The sequence below is a fragment of the Peromyscus californicus genome, unplaced genomic scaffold (genome assembly GCF_007827085.1).
Source record: "Peromyscus californicus insignis strain IS unplaced genomic scaffold, ASM782708v3 Scaffold_4__1_contigs__length_199733344, whole genome shotgun sequence".
Taxonomy (NCBI): Eukaryota; Metazoa; Chordata; class Mammalia; order Rodentia; family Cricetidae; genus Peromyscus; species Peromyscus californicus.
The window spans coordinates 120116289-120134473 of record NW_026294562.1 but is presented as its reverse complement, the minus strand read 5'-3'; the positions used below and the strand labels follow the sequence as shown (position 1 = coordinate 120134473).

Below are 18185 nucleotides of genomic sequence, written 5' to 3'. Positions count from 1 at the left end.
GTTGGGGGGGGGAGGTTGGAAATGTAGCTCAGAGACGCAGTACTTGAGTAGCATGTGTGAGGTGCTGGGTTCAGTCCCCAGCACTGCAAACAGAGTGAGGGAGAGAAGGGAACTCTCAGATCGGTCAGCAGTCCTACTTTTAGGTATACAGCCAAAAGAATTGAAGTCGGGATCCTAGATACTTTGCACACTCATTTCATGGTGCTGTATTCACAATGGCCAAGATAAGAGAACAACCCAGTGTCCATCAACAGATTAATGGAGGAGGAAATGTGGTGTGTTGACTCAACGGGGTACTACTGCGCCTTAGAAGAGAAAAGAACCTGAGCTGGGGAGGTGGCTCAGGCAGCCAAGGGCTTCCCAAATAAGCCTGAGGACCCGAGTTCGGAGCCCCAGCATCCACATAAGAAGCCAGGCGCATCCTGGCTAGACAGCCTAGACAACCTGGGAGCTCCAGGTTCAGTGAGAGACCCTGTTCCAAAAAATGAAGTGCAGAGCAATAGAGGGAAATGCTTGATGTCAATCTCTGGCCTCCACATACACATGAATGCATGTGAGTGTACACTCCACCCCCAGCGCACACACACACACACACACACACACACACACACACACGCACGCACGCACGCACGCACGCACGCACGCACATGTACATGAGGGGCAGGGAGGCATTCTGGTTAAGATCCCTTAGCATCAGATCTACTTTCTTCCCATTTGTGGAAGTGACAGATACCGTATTGTTAACTCCAAGTGCTGTGCTGCTCAGATCTTCTTCACCTTACAGAATAAGTCCTTCTACTCACTCAGCAGTTCCCACCTCTCCCTCCCCAGTCCTGGGCTGCACCCCAGTCCGGGGCTGCACCCCAGTCCGGGGCTGCCACCATGGCTGAGTCTGTGAGTTTGACTTCTTCAGGCACCTCACGGAAGGAGAAGCATGCAGTGTCTATCTTTCTGTGATTGGTTTGTTCCACTTACTATACTGTCCCTTTAGGTCCATTCATGTTCTCCTCTCTCTCTCTCTCTCTCTCTCTCTCTCTCTCACACACACACACACACACACACACACACACACACACACACACACACACACACACACACCTGGAATGGTGTTGATAGAGTCCATCAGCTGCTCCACATCAGAGAAATCCAAGGTCTGGTCTTCAAACTCAGGCTGTGTAGAGAGCTCCACGTCTGTTTTGGTTTTCAGGAATTTCCCCAGTCTGTGGGTATGAAAAGACATGGCCAGGGGCTGGGGAGTGGGATCAGCAGTTAAGAGCACTGACTGCTCTCCCAGAGGATCTAGGTTCAATTGCCAGCACCCACATGGCAGCTCACAACCCTTTGTAACCCCAGTTCCAAGGTATGTGACACCCTCTTCTGGCCTCTGTGGACACCAGGTATACACACGATCCACAGACATTCATGCAGGCAAAACACTCATGCATGTTCTTAAAAAATAACACAAATTCATACAAAGATGGAGGGCTTTCTTCTTAGGGTACGTCTTTAGTGCTAGGTCACTAGGAGGAAATGGAGGGCCTCTTTGCCAAACTTGCATTTCTCCACATGCTTCTGGATTCTGCTATCTGATTTGATGATGGGCCAGGAGGTTACCTCACTAGAACATCGTGGCTTTGACAAATCACTGAGATAAGCAATTAAAAGGGAGGGAATCTCTACTTCGGCCCACGGTTTCAGTCCACAGTCAGCTGGCTCCATTGCTCTTTAGGCCTTCGGTGGAAGCATGGTGGGGGTGGGGGTGGGTGGGGGCAAAATGGAGGAAAGTTGCTTATCTTGGGCAGCCAGGAAGCAAAGAGAGGCAAGAAGGGGGACTAGATATACCTTTCAAACCTCTAGTAACACACTTCCTTCAACTAGACTCCAACTCCTCAACTCCCCCACCTCCCAATTGTACCATAGAATTACGAACCCATCGAAGGACCCTCATTCATGAGATCAGAGCTCTGCTGATCCAACCATTTCCCCAGAACCCCACTTCTGAACATAGTTTCTTCAAGGACAAAGCCTTCAGCCCATGAGCCTTTCAGGGAACACTTCCCATCCAAACCATCCATTAATGTCTAACCCAGAGGTTCTCAACCTTCCTAATGCTGTGACCCTTTAGTACAGTTCCTCATGTTGTGGTGACCCCCAACCATAAAATCATTTTTGTTGCTACTTCGTAACTGTATTTTTGCTACTGTTATGAACTGTGATGGAAACAATCTGTGTTTTCCGATGGTCTTATGTGACCCCTGTGAAAGGGTCATTTGACCCTCCCAAAGGGATTGTACCTACAGGTTGAGAAATGTTGGTCTAATCCCTCCCAGGGGCAAGAGGAAGGGTTGGGCCTAAGAATGGGGGGAAATCCACATATCAGCAGGATGTAGACCCACATTTCCTTCACTCCCACATCATTCCACATCCCCACATGCACTTGGGGGTTCTACTCTGGAGCCTCACACTCCATATGGTCAGGAGCCCTCACGTTGCTGCACCAGAGGCTCCAGATGGTCCTGCACCAGCTCCCTGGAAGTCACGAGGCTTCTAAGTGGCACACATGGAATTTGAAGTCCAGGTCCATTTTTGCCAAAACGCGTGTATTTAGGCCCTTCCATTATTAAGTTCCCATGTTGCTTTATGGACACTGTCTTAGTAAGGTCTCACAGAACTGCCCCTGTTTGTAAATAGGGAAGGTGGGACATTGGACTTGGATCTGTCCAAGGTCACTGTGGAAGCAGGGGTCACGCTCCGCTGTGTATGACTTTAAACTATACATGCTTTCTGCCACAACATGACCAAGGACTGAAGAGAGATGGGGACATGTTCCAGTCCTCAGTTTCTCCCAGTGAGTCAAAGTTCTCGTGTGTGAGGAGGACCTGAGCGCAGGCTTGCTGGGTGGGCCTCACCATACATGTTCCCTTCCAGCCCAGAGATTCTAAGATTCAACACCAAAGGGCCTACTGACCCCACACTGCCATTCCGAAGTCGGGACTATTTTATTTATGGGGTCACCGGAGCTGAGAAGGGAAGCAGATGACCCAGGGGAGTCTAGAAGTGAAAGGAATAGAAACAGAAGCCAGGTCAGGACAAAACTATTACCTGTCAGTCATAGCCACTGCATCCTGAAAAGGAAAGAAAATATTAAACCGATTTAGGAAATAATTTTTCTCAACAATATAAAGTGTAAATTTTTTAAAGTTGGAAATTATGAAAGTGGGGAGGATCACCCCAACAAAACCACCATGCTTGTGCATTTCCCTCCACAGTCCTGCACCTCCCGGGTCACACAGGGTCCCTTGGACCACTGACTACAAAGACTGCAAGGGATCGTTGCCTAGAAACACCATTGTTTACTTTGTGGTTCCTCTGGTGTAAGACACGGTGGCTGTCTACAATGCATCATCAGTAATGCGCTGTTTTCTACATTCTGTATTTGAGGTACGGTGGCACCAGGGGACCACTGGCTCAAGAGGGTGAGCATCGGTTCCTCTCACAGCTCTTGCCAGATTGCTCTCTACCTTTATTCACGGGTCTCTTACCATGATGGTGGTGAGAAGGAGGTATGATTGGGCTTTGAGGAGTAGCTATGAGCTTGGACAATGAGGGGGTCATACTTAGCATCTAAGAGATCCTGAAGACTTCTTTGTGAAACCATGTCTGCCCCATAGCCTCATGGGACCTTGCAAGATCTCTAAATGGGGTTGAAATTCCCATAACTCTGCTATATGGGGGTTTGGGCCAGATTTAATATGATTTGGTATAATATAATTAAGAAGTGGATATTTTTGGCATATGTATGAAGTTACAATTGCCTTGGCACAGGGCAATTTAAGGTACCTTATTAACCTGAACCAACTTTCTCCCAGAGATCCTAGAGAAGCCACCAGAGGCAGCCAGAAAAGTCTCAGGACACTGTCTTTGCTCGCCTCCATGATCAAGGGACAGTCAATGATCAGGGGACAGAGGGACAAAGCTTGGATGTACCTGGGGAGTGGTGGAAGGAAAGGACTGGGTGTCCCTGCCTGCTTGGCCACTAATGAAGTGATGTGGAGAGGTAGGGACAGCCTCCCACTGTGGACATCAGATAGATGTTGGCCATCACAGTCAACTCAGACCTCTGAGAGCGGAGAGGGTAGGCTAGCCCACTTTGGACTGGACCTGGGATTTCATCTCATGGTTTTGTTCCTTTCCTTTCTGTTTCATCACGGACCTTTAAGAACTCCACCTTCTCTTCATGACACATCTCCTCTATGGTTTCCATCAGCTCTCTGCAGGCGTCAAGGTTTTCTCCACAGCTGACCAGTTGCCCGTATAAAGCTTCCAGCTTCTCTTTCTTTTTCTCTCCTAGAGCTTGAATTTTTTCTTTGTGCTTTTGAGCAAGGGTTTCCAAAATCTCATTGTAATGTGACTCAAAGGTTTGTTCTTGTTTTCCGAAATTCTCCTGCAAGACAGTTGACCTTAACCATCATTTTAGTGCGTGTGATACGTTGGCTAGAGCCACTGGGGACATGAAACTCGTCTGCCCCGAGCTTTGCTCATCCCTTCACTCGATCCCATCTCTTAGCAGGATGCTGGAGTGGATGCTGGGGGAGTGAAAACAGAGGAGACTCCTTCTCAGATCCCCAGGAATTATTTAATTAGTTAATGCATATGAACATGAATGCGTACATACATGTTTGTGCATGTGGAAGCCAGAGGACAACCTCAAGTGTCATCCACAGAGTCTCTCACTGGCAGGGAGTGTGCTCGCTAGGTTAGGCTGGCTGGCCAGCAAGCCCCAGAGATCCTCCTCTCCCTGCCTCCCAGCACTGGGATGACAAGCATGTGTCGCCGCACCCAAATTTTCTATGTGGGTTCTCAGGGTCAAACTCAGGTCCTTGAACTTCACCAGCTGAGATGTGTTCTCCCCAGCCCTGAACACCCTCACCAGAAAGTGCCGCTATCTTTCCTGGCAGTATGTTGCAATCCTCTCCCTGTTTCAGTGACCTCCTATTACCATAGCAACCAGCCTGGGAGCTCATCAATGGTTAATCAGCCTGCTGCTGGAAGCTTTGACTTCAAGGCAGAAATGTTTGCCCTGGGAGATGTCCACCTGCCATTCCCTCCCATGCTCTCACATCTCACGATATCTGCCCCCACAACTGATACATGGCTTATATACACACCAGGAGTATACCCACTCGGTTCATGCCAGTGAGGAGAGATATGGAAGCAGGGAAGAAAGGGTTGTGGCAAACGGCACTGCCTGATGAATGAGGAAATGCAGGAGGAAGAATGTAGACATTGAATCTGGTATGTCTGGTGTTTACATATCTGTAGGTTTTCTTGACACAGCATCTTATTAGGTGACCCTATATGGCTTGGTACCCACTATGCAGGCCACGCTGGCCTGGAATTCACAGCAATGCTCTTGCCTTAGCTTTCCAAGTGCTGGGATTACAGGCATGCACCACCACATCCGGCTGATACCTATAGTATTTAAACCGGGAACACAGAGGCTGGGAAATGTTGAGTAGAGCAGATAGATTTCTGGTATTCACTTCTCACACTGGAAGCATGTGAAACTCAGTGGTTTTTGACTGTTGCCACTTTCATCCAATGACAAGGACATTTCCAAAGAAGAGACTTCTAGAAGTCACTCAGAGAGTTGTTACTAAGCACCTACAGTGTGCATAAGACTCACTCAGAATGGTGAGAGGGTAAAGCAAATAGATGAATCTCAAGTGGTGATAACAGAAGGTCCCTGGTGTCCTCACTGGGATGAAGATACTCGGATCTGAGAGTATGACAGATGACAGACTACAGAATAGAGCACAGGGAACTCAAAAGGAAAAAGTTTGGTATTTTGCCTGCATATGTGTCTGTGCACCACATGGGTGCAGTGCCCATAGAGGCCAGAAGGGGGCATTAGATGCCCAGAACTAGAATTACAGGCCATTGTGAGCCACCTGGGAATCAAACCTAGGTCCTCCAGAAGAGCAACAGTGCTCTTAACCTCTGAGCATCTCTCCAGTCCTAGCATAACATGTTTGCCCTGGCTAGCTCACTCTTACCCCTCCTCCTACCACCTTGTGCTTGGAAGTAGAAGGCCTTCCATCCTTCCCACTCCATCCACAGGATAGTGGGGCAGCGCTCTCTCTCTCCCTTTAAGGCTGAGGGCCAAGGATGAGTGTTTAACTAAAGCTGGCCAGGAGAGAGGATTTGCTCTTGCTCTGTGGAGCTCTAGGGGACAGTATGGCCAATGGGCAACTAAGATCAGCTTCCAGTTCAGTAATCTTGGTCCATGAATGAAGAACGTACGTTCTTCCCATGTCAGAACAGGAAGAGAGGGGGCCTTAAAGGATGAGGAGTCCCTTTTGAGGCAATGCAGACACAGGGAATAGCTTAGCAGCCTTGGACTCCATTTGTCTTGGGCTCTGCACACCCCTAGACTCTGAACAATGCACCTAGCAACCTGTTAGCAATCTAGGACCCCTGTTTGCATAGAGTTGCATATATACATGCTTTGAAAATAGAAATAGTTACTCTTTGCAACCCTTGATAACACCCACTTCCATTCTAACACATCCTAGAACACAATCCAGGACTATGGGCAATGGACTGATCTGGCCTAGACTGGATTTGGTTGCAAGCATATTAAGTTAAACTGTGTCCTCAAAGTGAACTTTCAGAGAGAAGAGAGAATGTTGTATTTACCTTCTTTTTTTTTTTTTTTTGGTTTTTTGAGACAGGGTTTCTCTGTGTAGTTTGCGCCTTTTCCTGGAACTCACTTGGTAGCCCAGGCTGGCCTCGAACTCACAGAGATCTGCCTGGCTCTGCCTCCCGAGTGCTGGGATTAAAGGCGTGCGCCACCACCGCCCGGCTTGTATTTACCTTCTTATGCTTATGTATAAAAGGGCATGCACACTGATTAAAATCAGATGCATCATGCGAAGGGATATGGGCAGTGACTAAGGTTCATGTAATCTAAGACTGTCAGTAAAATAGCGAATTGCTCAAATGACCAAACTCTTCTTGAACCCCATAATTGGAACCCCAATACACTTTTCTTGAACCCCATAAGGGAACCCCCAAATACCTCTTCTTGAACCCCATAAAGGGAACCCCCCCAACAATAATGAGTATGAGTACTCTCACTCATGTATCCTGTTGTCAACCTTTTTTGAGACAGGGTCTCTCTACATAGCCCTGACTCTCCTGGAACTCACTATGTAAACCAGGCTGGCCTTGAACTCACAGAGATCCACCTGCCTGCTGAGATCAAGGTATGTGCCACCATGCCTAGTCCTGCTGTCAGTATAAACAGTGTATTTCTAATCTGTTCTATCATTTTGCTTTAAGTAAAATTTTCTTGCTACTTGGCAATTTGTGTGGGTTTTCATTTCCTTTTTTAATAACAGACCAAGAATCTGGACACACTCGGCCCAGAACGCAGCCACCAGTCTTGGAGGTCTGAGTTCTTACCAATCTTGCAAAGCCTGCAAAATGGCTAAGTTAAAAGGTACAGCACAGATACTGATTTGTCTAACCCATGCACAGCTGGAAGTGTGTCTGTGTTTGAGGAATGGGAACCAGCAGGGGCGGGGTGTTGCTGCATGAAAAGCTGAAACCTGCTTGACAAATAAATACCAGTGAGTGTGTGGACAAAATCCACATACACCCCTGCTGGGGATGTAAACTAGTCCAGATGCCTTGGGAATCAGTATGGAGATTCCTCAAAAACTGAAAATACATCTCCCATTTGGTCCAAGTCAGCCTGCCACAGACACTTGCATATCTGTTTATTGAGGCTATTCGGAAAAGCTAAGTTATGGAACTAACCTAGGTGTCCATCAACAGAGGGATGGGCAAAGAAAATGTGTATATGCACAATGGGATTGTTTGCAGGAAAATGGATGCTGGTGGAGATAATCCAATTAAATGAATTCAGCTAGTCTCAGAAGACAAATATACATTCTCTCTCATTTGTGGTTCCTAAATCTTACATAGATTCATAAAATCATGTATGTATATGTGGCATGAAAGAGTCTGGGGAACAGAGGATATTAAGGGGGAGCCCCAGGGGAGTGGAGCTGGGGAACATGCTCAACACACATTATATACATGTGTGAAAACCTCCTGGTGTAACATAAAATGTACAATGAATATGATGCACAACAAACATTTTCAAAGGGGAGGAAACTTGGCAGTTCACACCTGATTGAATACAGTGACATGATGGTACTCCGAAGACCTAAAATTTAAAACTCCAGAGATCGAGGCAACAACATGAAGCCTGCCATGACTGGTTATACGCAGGATCAGATGGTACCCAAGGGAATCTCAGGCTGGGGCCAAGAGCAGGAAAAGGAAAAGAAGAGGACAAAATCAACCAACCAAACAAAAAGCCCGCCAAGGACAGGGGCTTGCAGAAGTGGCTCAGTGGGTCGAGCACTTGCCATGCAAGCATGAAGGCCTGAGTTTGGGTCTCCGGCACCTACATAAAAAGCCAGGTGCTGCCGGGCGGTGGTGGCGCACGCCTTTAATCCCAGCACTCGGGAGGCAGAGCCAGGCGGATCTCTGTGAGTTCGAGGCCAGCCTGGTCTCCAAAGCGAGTTCCAGGAAAGGCGCAAAGCTACACAGAGAAACCCTGTCTCGAAAAAAACCAAAAAAAAAAAAGCCAGGTGCAGCAGTGATCCTATGTAATCCAAACACTGAGGGCAGCCGAGACAGGGGATCTCCAGGTATTGCTGGCCAACCAGGCTAGCCAAATTAGAGAGCTCCAATGTCAGTGAGAGACCCAGTCTCAAAAAATAAGGTACAGAGTGGCTGAGGAAGACACCCAGACTTGACCTCTGACCTTCACATGCATGAACATACATGTGCATGTACACTTGTATACACAGGTGCACATGAACCCCACCCCACACCAACTCCAAGGACAGAAGAAAGCTGTTCATTTCACCGTCTGGATTGTGCTACCATGGAGTCATCGTTGTCAGAATTAAAAACATTTTTTAATTAAATTTTTAATTTATATATAAACCCCATGCAATTGGTGTAGGGCCCTGGTCTCCTCCCATATTGAATAAAGCCATTGCCTGCTTGCCGACCTTGACCAGACGTCCTCCCTATGCTAATTCCCTGCCAGTATCCACCCTCCTGAATGCTTAAGGGAAGTTCCTTGTCTGTGTATCCTGCATATTGGGCTTTAACAGCTTAGATGCAAGTATGTAGAACATTCGGTAGCGAATTTCTGCCCTCTGGGATTCTCCCATTGTGCTGTAAGCCTGTATTTAAGGTTTCCTCCCTCTTTCAATAAACAGCATTGGGCATTCTGCTGTGGCGAATAACTGGCTGTCTCTTGTCTCTGTTTTTTAGTCCACAGCCCCTCGCTCGGATATGGTGAATGGGTGGCGGTAGTGCAGGCGTTACTGCAACAAATTGGCACTTTGATTTTAAAATTTCTGCTTTATTTATCTGTGCAATAAACATGTATAATACACTTGCTTTGAAACATCCCATGTAGTAGGCCTGGAGATACACACACATCAGCCTCTCCCACCTAGTGGACATAGAGGACAGAGTAGAGGATGCAGACAAGTGACCATCACCTCTGTGGCTGCCCAGGGGTGGTGGAAGGTCTACGGATAGCTGAGGGGAGGGGGCAGGTGACACCTCACATTCAAGGAAAAAGCTTCGGTAGCTCACTAGGACCATCTGCTTGATGTGGCCACAGACAGGAGCTACATGTGTGATGAACTCACCAAGCATGTTCTTACCTCCACCGTAATGAACACCTCCTCCAGGTGGCTGGCAAAATTTTCCATCTCAATAATCTGCTGTTCCAATTTGCACATGTTTTTGTGAATTTCATCCTAGGGAACAGGACGAACAAGGCATCAATGCTATGTTTGTTCTAACTTCTTTAAATTAAAAAAAAATGTATATGAATGTCTGTCTGTATGTATGTCTGTACATCGTGTGTGTGTGTGTGTGTGTGTGTGTGTGTGTGTGTGTGTGTGTGTTGACCACAGAGGCCAGAAGAGGGCATCAGATCCCGTGTGCCTACAGTTAAGGGTGGTTGTGAGCTGCCATGTGGATGCTGGGAATTGAACCCAAGTCCTCTATAAGGGGAGCCAGTGCTCTTAACTGCTGAGCCATCTCTCCAGTCCCCCATTCCATCCTTGCAGAGGTATTTAGCATGCATTCCCTGCCCACACATACGCTCTCCAGACAAAGACAGAAGGAGACGTGTTACCTTGGCGCTTTCCAGTGCTTTGCTGAGCGGTGTTACTTCATGTTCCTTGTGTATTTCAAAATCCTTCTCAACAGTTCTTACTGGAGTTTTGCAAGTGACACAGAAGATGTCAGCAGGCTCTTCTTCATCCTCCTCCTCTGGGATGACATAGCATTCATATTCCTCACTGGCACGGCCATGTGTGTACCTGTAAGCTTCCCGAAGGTCTTGGCACTGGCCGGGAAGGACTTGCCCTCCATAGCCCAGGTCCTCGGCCTCATCTGTCTCACCGCTAAGCCCCCAGTCTCTCTGTTCCCTGGCTGGGTCTCTCCTCTTCATCCCATAAGAAGGATATCCCAGAGTCCCCAGTCTGTGTTCGTCAACAAACTCATTCCCTAACTCGTGATCATCTTCAAGTCCGTATAAATGGACAAGCTCATCCACTTCATTCTGAAGACTCTTACTGTCCCCTGCCCCTCTCGGCTCATTGGTCAGTTCAGCCTGGGTTACTTCTCTCCTGACTCTGCTGCTTTCTCCTGGGAAGAGCTGCAGTCTATCTTCAGAGTCATACAGGTCCATGTGATAAAAGTGGAAGTCTTTGGAGGCCGTTGACCTGTCCAGCCCTGGCTCCTCCCCTGTTTCCTCCTCCATTGATACAGAACAATCCTTCTCAGTCAGTGAATATTCAGAGTCCTAGGACACAGAAGAGATGAACATCAGTTCCCAAGAAGGCATGGGTTCAGATTTCATTGAAGAAGTTATGGTCACAGCCCACATCATGGCAAACAAATTCACCAAATTGTCCGGGCTGGAACTGTCTCACAATTACTCAACAATCAAGAAAACACGCGGAGACACAGGTGACCCAAGGCTGGCTAGTGAGCAGAGGGAGCTGGAGACCCTGTTGCAGAAAGGTGCATGGGGAGGGCCACCCCAAACTAGAGTCACACTGAAGACCTTGTCTCAATCCTCGGCCCTCACAAACTAAGTAAGATGATAAATATCAGTTATTTTAAGCAATCAAACTGTAGGATAATTTGTTATGAATAATAGTATGCATGATATCAGCCTGAATATAACCTTCTTTCCCTTCTGCTACCAGTTCCCTCTCTCTCTTTTGTTCATATTCAGGCTCCTTCCAAAGACGGCATTGATAGTACTGATCTTTACACCGCGGCACATGTATATGAGGCTTTCTGTGGGGAATGCAGGTACCAGTGCTAAGAGGGGTTAACAGCTTCAGATCCTCGGGCTTGAATTTAGTCTTTCTTGGAGCTGCTTTGCCTGGGAATGATCCAGCATCTGAGGTTCTCTTTTCTCAAGAGCCCTTCTCTTCTTTATTATAAAAGCAAAAATATCCTTCCTGTGCATTCTGACTGTGACATTGCACAGTAAGATTTCATTGCTTGGGAATTTAATAAAACCTCCAGGAGACTAGATGAAAGGACTCTAAAGGATCAGTATCGATGCTGAGAGTGAGTGACATTAATGAATGGGTAAGAAAAAAATTTTTTCAAGGTAAGTGCTTTTCAGCTCTTTGCTTCCAACAAAATTGCAAGAGGATCTAATCAAGTTGTCAGCTGATACGTTATTTAAAATAAATGTTCATGATAGGTCATTATATAATTTTGGCGTACATTTCAGAAAGAGCTGACAGAATGGAATGGCATTGTTATAAATTGCTTCCCTTCCCATCTACTTATGTAGGTGAGCATGGTCACTCTGTGTTTGTATGGACAAGACAAAAAAAAATACAGCCGGGCGGTGGTGGCACACGCCTTTAATCCCAGCACTCGGGAGGCAGAGCCAGGCGGATCTCTGTGAGTTCGAGGCCAGCCTGGGCTACCAGTGAGTCCCAGGAAAGGCGCAAAGCTACACAGAGAAACCCTGTCTCAAAAAACCAAAAAAAAAAAAAAAAAATACAAACTCATTCCTGTTGCATTCTAGAATGTGATATTTTCAAACTTGGGCATGAGTTTTTTTAAAAACAAATAAACAAAAAGTCCCATTCACTTTATTAAAAGATGCATTTTAGGGCTGGAGAGATGGCCCAGTCAGTAAAGTGCCTGCCACATAAGCACTTTGGGGAGGGGGTCGGGGGAGGTGGGGCTGGAGTTCAGATCATGTGAAAGCCAGGAGCAGCTATGTGTCTCTGTAAACCAGCCCTGGGAGGTGGGGGCAGGACAGAGGTGAATCCCTGGAGCTCATCGATCAGCTAGCCTGACCCAATCGATGAGCTCCAGGTTCAGTGACAGTCTCTGTCTCAAAAAATAATGGGGAAAGCAATCAATGAAGGAACCTGATGTCAACATCTGGCCTTACACACACATGTGCATACGTGCACTTGCTCATATAAACACCCACATATACCCACCCCACACACATGCATTTCCATTTTATTTTTAAATTATTTACCAAAAATTGTGATGTCTACATGCTGTTCTGCTTACACCCAACTGAAAATTATGTTGGTAACTTGATTCAATAGAAAAATGAGTTTACTTATTATTTAGAGATTTGTGATTATTAAAAAATAAGGAAAAATTAGGTCCCAAGTCCTATATGCATATTTTTTTTGAAGAAAACATCAGAGATGATCAACAAATGACAGTTCTAACATAGAACATGCTTTTACATAACAAATCTTTAGAGGATCAGCAGCTCCTCCAGGCTGCCATGCACAGTGCCTGCACGAAAGTCCATTTCTCCCTTGATGGTTTCCAAAGCCAAAACTGCCTCCCAGCCATGGAAACTTAAACTCGGTCCGTCTCATCATGATCCATCCTAGATCCGTTTACTCCTTATTGGATGATTCTCAACCAAACAATTCAGTCTTTTCTAAGAGGCCGTGAGTTCTGCTTTCTCAGTCCTGAATGTCTGAATGCTCAGCTAATCGGGCATTCCTACTGCATGAAAATAAGGTCTCCCTGCTAATACTTGCTGTGAGCTCTGACTCATGGGGAGGAGAGGTGATGAAGAAGAGGGCCAGTAATCTGGAAATAGAACCCGAGAAGATGAGCACACAGCCTTCCCCAGGGGCCACATCTCAGACAACAGCAGCAGCAAGTCTGGGCTTCAGAGATACCCTGGCTTCACCCCACCTGGGCCCCTGGCTGCTGCCTCAACTCTCTCAAGCCCCTAGTCACTCCAGAGGTTCTGGTCACCTTGGCAATGTAGAATGACCAGGAAGTCTTCACTCTCAGAGTTATCATCTAGGGGGATCCTGGGATCCTTTGCCAGCTCTGCTGATCTCACCGTGTGCTTGGACTATAATACTGGGTCTCATTCATTGCTCCAGCACTGACTGGTTCTGGGGTTGGCAAAGTGTGGATTCCAGAGAACAGGACACCAGGTCCTAGACACAAGGAGTGAGACACGGTCCTGCTCCTGAGGATATCCCAGACAATCAAGTGATTATCGCCCCATCTGGGGCTGGGATATGACTTCCCAAAGATGCTGCCTTCCTTCTCCCCTGGTATCCCAGGTCTCTTCTCCCTCCTTAAGCCTAGCCTCTGGACTCATAGACTAAAGTCACAGTTTCTCCCCAAGGCTCTAATATCACACCTGAGTGCCACTCTGTAAGCAGAAATTTTCCTTACGCCATCTTTTCTCCAGATTTCTGACTGTGGGCCCCATGGCTCTTGCAGTGGGTGTTTGCCTGGCACAGACATGGAGATGCGTAGTCAGCCATCTTGAATTCTAGAGGCTCCATCACTGGCCCATCTCAGCTCCTTGGGATCCCTGGTGTAACCCCCATTCCTAGTGTTTCACTCTCAAAGTGATGACACACACACCTTCACTAGTGGACATCTGTGCTCCTTCCACCCCTTCAGTATCATCCAGTTACATCTTGCCCAGGGTCTTCCTGTTGAGAGCTTCCTACTTCCTTCTCTGTGGCTCCTTAGCCACCAATCTCCCCTACCCAGCCAGTGCCTGCCACACCCTCCATGAAGACCAACCATTCTACCCATTCACTAATAGTGTGACGCTTGCCTCCTCCAGCTCCCAAACCAGAGTGAACTCATTGGTATCACCCAGTGTTGTGAGTGGCCAGTTAATATGAACACTGGCTCTGGGTACAGAATCTGTAGCTAACACACACACACACACACACACAGACCTTCTCCCTTCCCCAAATCCACTGACCTCTAGATTTAGATAACCTTGGGTTTACATTCTGTCTTCGAGATACCTTGACAGTGTGACATTGCAAAACCACCTCTCTAGACCTCACTTTCATGGATTAATTAGCAATCGGCTTCATAAGGTTGGCATTTAAGTGCAATGATGTAAGTATGTGAACTGTTCTATATATCACTTGGCTCAAATTAAGCTGTCGGTAAACACCCAATGCTTTTGTTCCTGTTCTTGTTATTAATATTATTTGGGGGGGCTGGAAAGATGGTTCAGCGGTTAAGAGAACTGGCTGCTTTTCCAGAGGTCCTGAGTTCAATTCCCAGCAACCACATGGTGGTTCACAACCATCCGTAATGAGATCTGTTGCCCTTTCTGGTTTACAGGCATGCAGACAGAACACTGTATACATAATAAATAAACCTTTAAAAAAAAAAAAGAAAAAAAATTATTTGGAGCAGCGTCTCCCACCTGGGCCAGTTTAGAAGCCTCCTACCTGGACACCTGGAGTGTGGGGACCAGGGATGGGAGTGAAAGGCCACAGCAACATGGAGTCAGCTGCTGTAGGAACATTTGACTGATGATGGAGAAGGCCGAGTACCCTCATATTCAGCTGGAGACATTGCCTAATGAGATCCCCGTTCTCTACACAAAAGCATTCAAGTGGCCTAGGCAGAGACTTTGTATTTTAGGGTTGGAGGACCCCTAATTCAATGTCTAGATTTCAGTATGTCAAAACTGAGTTTTGGGGAAGACAAGGGTCTTCTTTATGATCAGTTTAATAAGGATTTGTCTGGCTCCGCTGCATCTAGTCTTGTGCTGACAGCTAGCCACCAGTCCAGTCCAGTGAGAGCTGAGATCCAACCTTAGGCTTCCCGTGTATGGAGGATAAGCTCTCTAAAAATAAAACTTGCACCTCCGAGTGTGTGTTCAAAGATGGAGCTCAAAGTACCAAACTGAGCCACGGGGAGATTCCAACAAGAAGACCAACAGAGCGTCCTTTAACGCACATGCTAATGAGCACAGCCTTCCACACCAGCATCTGCTCTCTGGGTGTGAATGTCATCTGGTCTGCGTGCTCAGCAGTGAAGCATGAAGCCTGCAGGACAACCCCAGCATGCAGTTCCCCTCAACTCCTGTACTTCTCAGGTTTCCTTCAGTTTCTTAGTGGAATCAGAACGTGGGGAGGGGAAACACTGACTACAAACTGTCATTTTATCAAGTATGAAATGAAGCCTTAGGGGAGGACAGCAATAAACTAGTCTATCTTGCACACATTAGGAGACGCTTCATCTGCTATAAGAGAGCAGCTTTAAAAAGGTGCATGTGGGCTGGAGTCCTGGCTCAGCTGTTTATCATGTTGCTACTCTTGCAAAGGATCCACGTCTGATTCTTAGGACACACACTAGGCTGCTCACAACTGCCTGTAACTCCGGCTCAACGGGGCTCTGACACCCTTGGCCTCTATGGGGACCTGTACTCATGGACACATACCCACGTGCACGCACACATATACATATAATTGAAAAGAAATCTATTTAAAAAGAAGACATTTGTTTAAGTCTTATGTGTGAGATGTGTCTTAGATGATTTAACTGGAAAAGTCTCCTTCCTTTTTTTTTTTTTAAACCTTCTTGGGACCCTGAGCACATCAGAGAATCTACTGAAAATAATTCCCTAGAGGTGAGACCATGATGGGAGGGCCATCATTCCGCATATAATTATAAATGTCCATCTGCATAGCTCCTAGAATTCCTGAAGTGCAGCTAATGGTTCTGACCAGTTTCCCAGGCCCAGCACAGACCCCAGAGCTTTCCTCAAGAGCAGGCTGCCTGCCGCTCACTCAGAAAACAGCAGCAAAAGCACTGATGTTTGAATCAAAGCATGGAAATAAAGAGCTTTCAGAATGCATTGGCACGTTCAAATCTAAAAGTATCTATCAAGACAATACCATAGCCAAATGATAGGTGTGTCCAGAACTCCTGCACTTAAAACACCTGAAAGACACAGGTCAAGAATTTTTTTTTTTTTTTAAAGATTTGTCACCTTCTCCCAAGTTTTAAGAGACTTTTCATGCTTGGTACATTCAGGCAATATGAATTCTGCAAGTTCAAGAAAGCATGGAAAACATGGCCTCTGTCTGGTGTAGTTTACATTTGTAGCGTCCTGTGATATCCCTTCCCAGCTAAAGGAAAGATGGTCCATTAACATAGTGGCTGTGTTATTACAGTGAGATAATACAGTTTGCATTACAAAATATAATAATCCCCAAACTTGCCTGATCATTTAAAGGCCAATAAATTCGTCTTTTAACTCCGAGGTCCTAGGTTTCTGCTGGAAAATTGGATTTCTGTTCAGCCAGCTCCCCTTCCTGGTGACCTCTGCATGCTCTGCAGGCTGACTTTGCCTAGTCGACCCTAGGAAACAGGGTGCCAAAGCTGGATGGTAATATGAGCTAGCTCCCACCACAAATAGCAACAGGCCTGCCATGAGTGACAGTCCAAATATAGACCTGCCACAGCAGCCTTGCTGCTTCTTACCACTCAAGTGTCACCAGGAGAGGTCACATGCTGGGCTCTGAAGTACCTCATTTACTGTGGGGGTGGAGACCCAGGACTCAGATGGTTGGCCACATGTAGAGGGCTAGAACTGCCAGGGCCGGGCCAGAATGGAAATGCCTCACAGTCCTGGGGTTTTCTCCAAGTGTTTTGTGCAAACAGCTCCGTAGGCAATCAAAGGAAACTTGCTTTCTCCCCCATCATCCTTTGCAGTGTGGGAACTGCTCCCCTACCTCTGAATGAAGACCCAGTAAAGCCTGTGACTTCTGTTCCTTCTTAGGTGACACAGTCTTAGGTATCGTCAAAGTCAGCAATTGAGCGTCCAGTTCTATAGCTTTGTTCAAAGGCCAAACCTAGTTACTGAAGCATCAACATCTCTCTTCTGTAGCTGGTCCTTTAGCAGGATGCCTGTCTCAGGAGAGAGGGTGCAATGGGCCTCTTGTCCCCACAGTCTGAGAGCAGAGGGCTGGATGTAAGGGTGGTGGCGAAGGTGGCTAACTGATGTGTGAGTGGATGTCACAACAGGTGCTGACACCGAACTGAGGGGCCTGTCTCATTCTCAGCTGTGACTCTCCCACGTCGAGAGAAAACCATTGTGAAGATCCTGAAGTTCCCACAACCAGGCAGACAGCCCTTCTCTCCCCAAAAGTCTTTTTTCTCCCTCCCCAAAGTTGTCTGGTGTCCCGCCACCAATGAGCGCTCCTCCTTTGTGTAGGTGGCCTTTGGGAACAGGAATAGGTCACTCCTGGCGGTCTCTCTCTTCTGGTGGCCCCGTCTTTGCTCCTGGCAAACCCTGAGACCCAAGTGATCCCAGTGAGTCTCCCCACCCCACCAAAACAGCTCATCTTCTCATCTTGAGCTCTCCCTCCAACAGTAACAAGCACAGTCAGCTCTCTGAAGGGGCCTTTTGAGGACCCATCTCTGGGCACCAGGTGGAGGGGGCACAGGATGGAAGGGCGTGGGGTGGAAGGGCATGGGGTGGAGGGGCTGTGGGGTAGGAGGGACACAGGGTGAAGGAGGCATGGCCTACCCTCTCCAGCCTGACAACTCCCTCCAGAGAGTCTGTCTCAGTGGCCTCTATCCTAGATAGAATTTTTTTTCTACTCAGGTCTTTTTAATTAAATTAAATTAATTAATTTATTTTCCTATTTATTTTCCATTCATTTGAGAGGCCCAAGACACGTGACTCAGGTTCTAAACCATTTCCTTTGAGTAATATTAGGTGATGAGGAAGGACAGGATGCAGGCAACAGAATACTTAAGTCATGAAA

The 18185-nt window shown here is 47.0% G+C and overlaps 1 protein-coding gene across 1 annotated transcript in view; it reads right to left on the bottom strand.

The window, feature by feature from the left end:
* Nucleotides 1-10991, bottom strand: part of Fsd2 (fibronectin type III and SPRY domain containing 2) — a 33577-nt gene extending 22586 nt beyond the window's left edge. Inside the window, exons 1-5 of the mRNA XM_052711849.1 lie at nt 10244-10991; nt 9765-9860; nt 4214-4444; nt 3103-3125; nt 1099-1220 (exon numbers count right to left, since the gene is read on the bottom strand). Coding sequence (XP_052567809.1) covers nt 1099-1220; nt 3103-3125; nt 4214-4444; nt 9765-9860; nt 10244-10873 — 1102 coding nt within the window. The 5' untranslated portion in view covers nt 10874-10991. The remainder of the gene's footprint in view (nt 1-1098; nt 1221-3102; nt 3126-4213; nt 4445-9764; nt 9861-10243) is intronic.
* Nucleotides 10992-18185: the final 7194 nt, after the last annotated feature.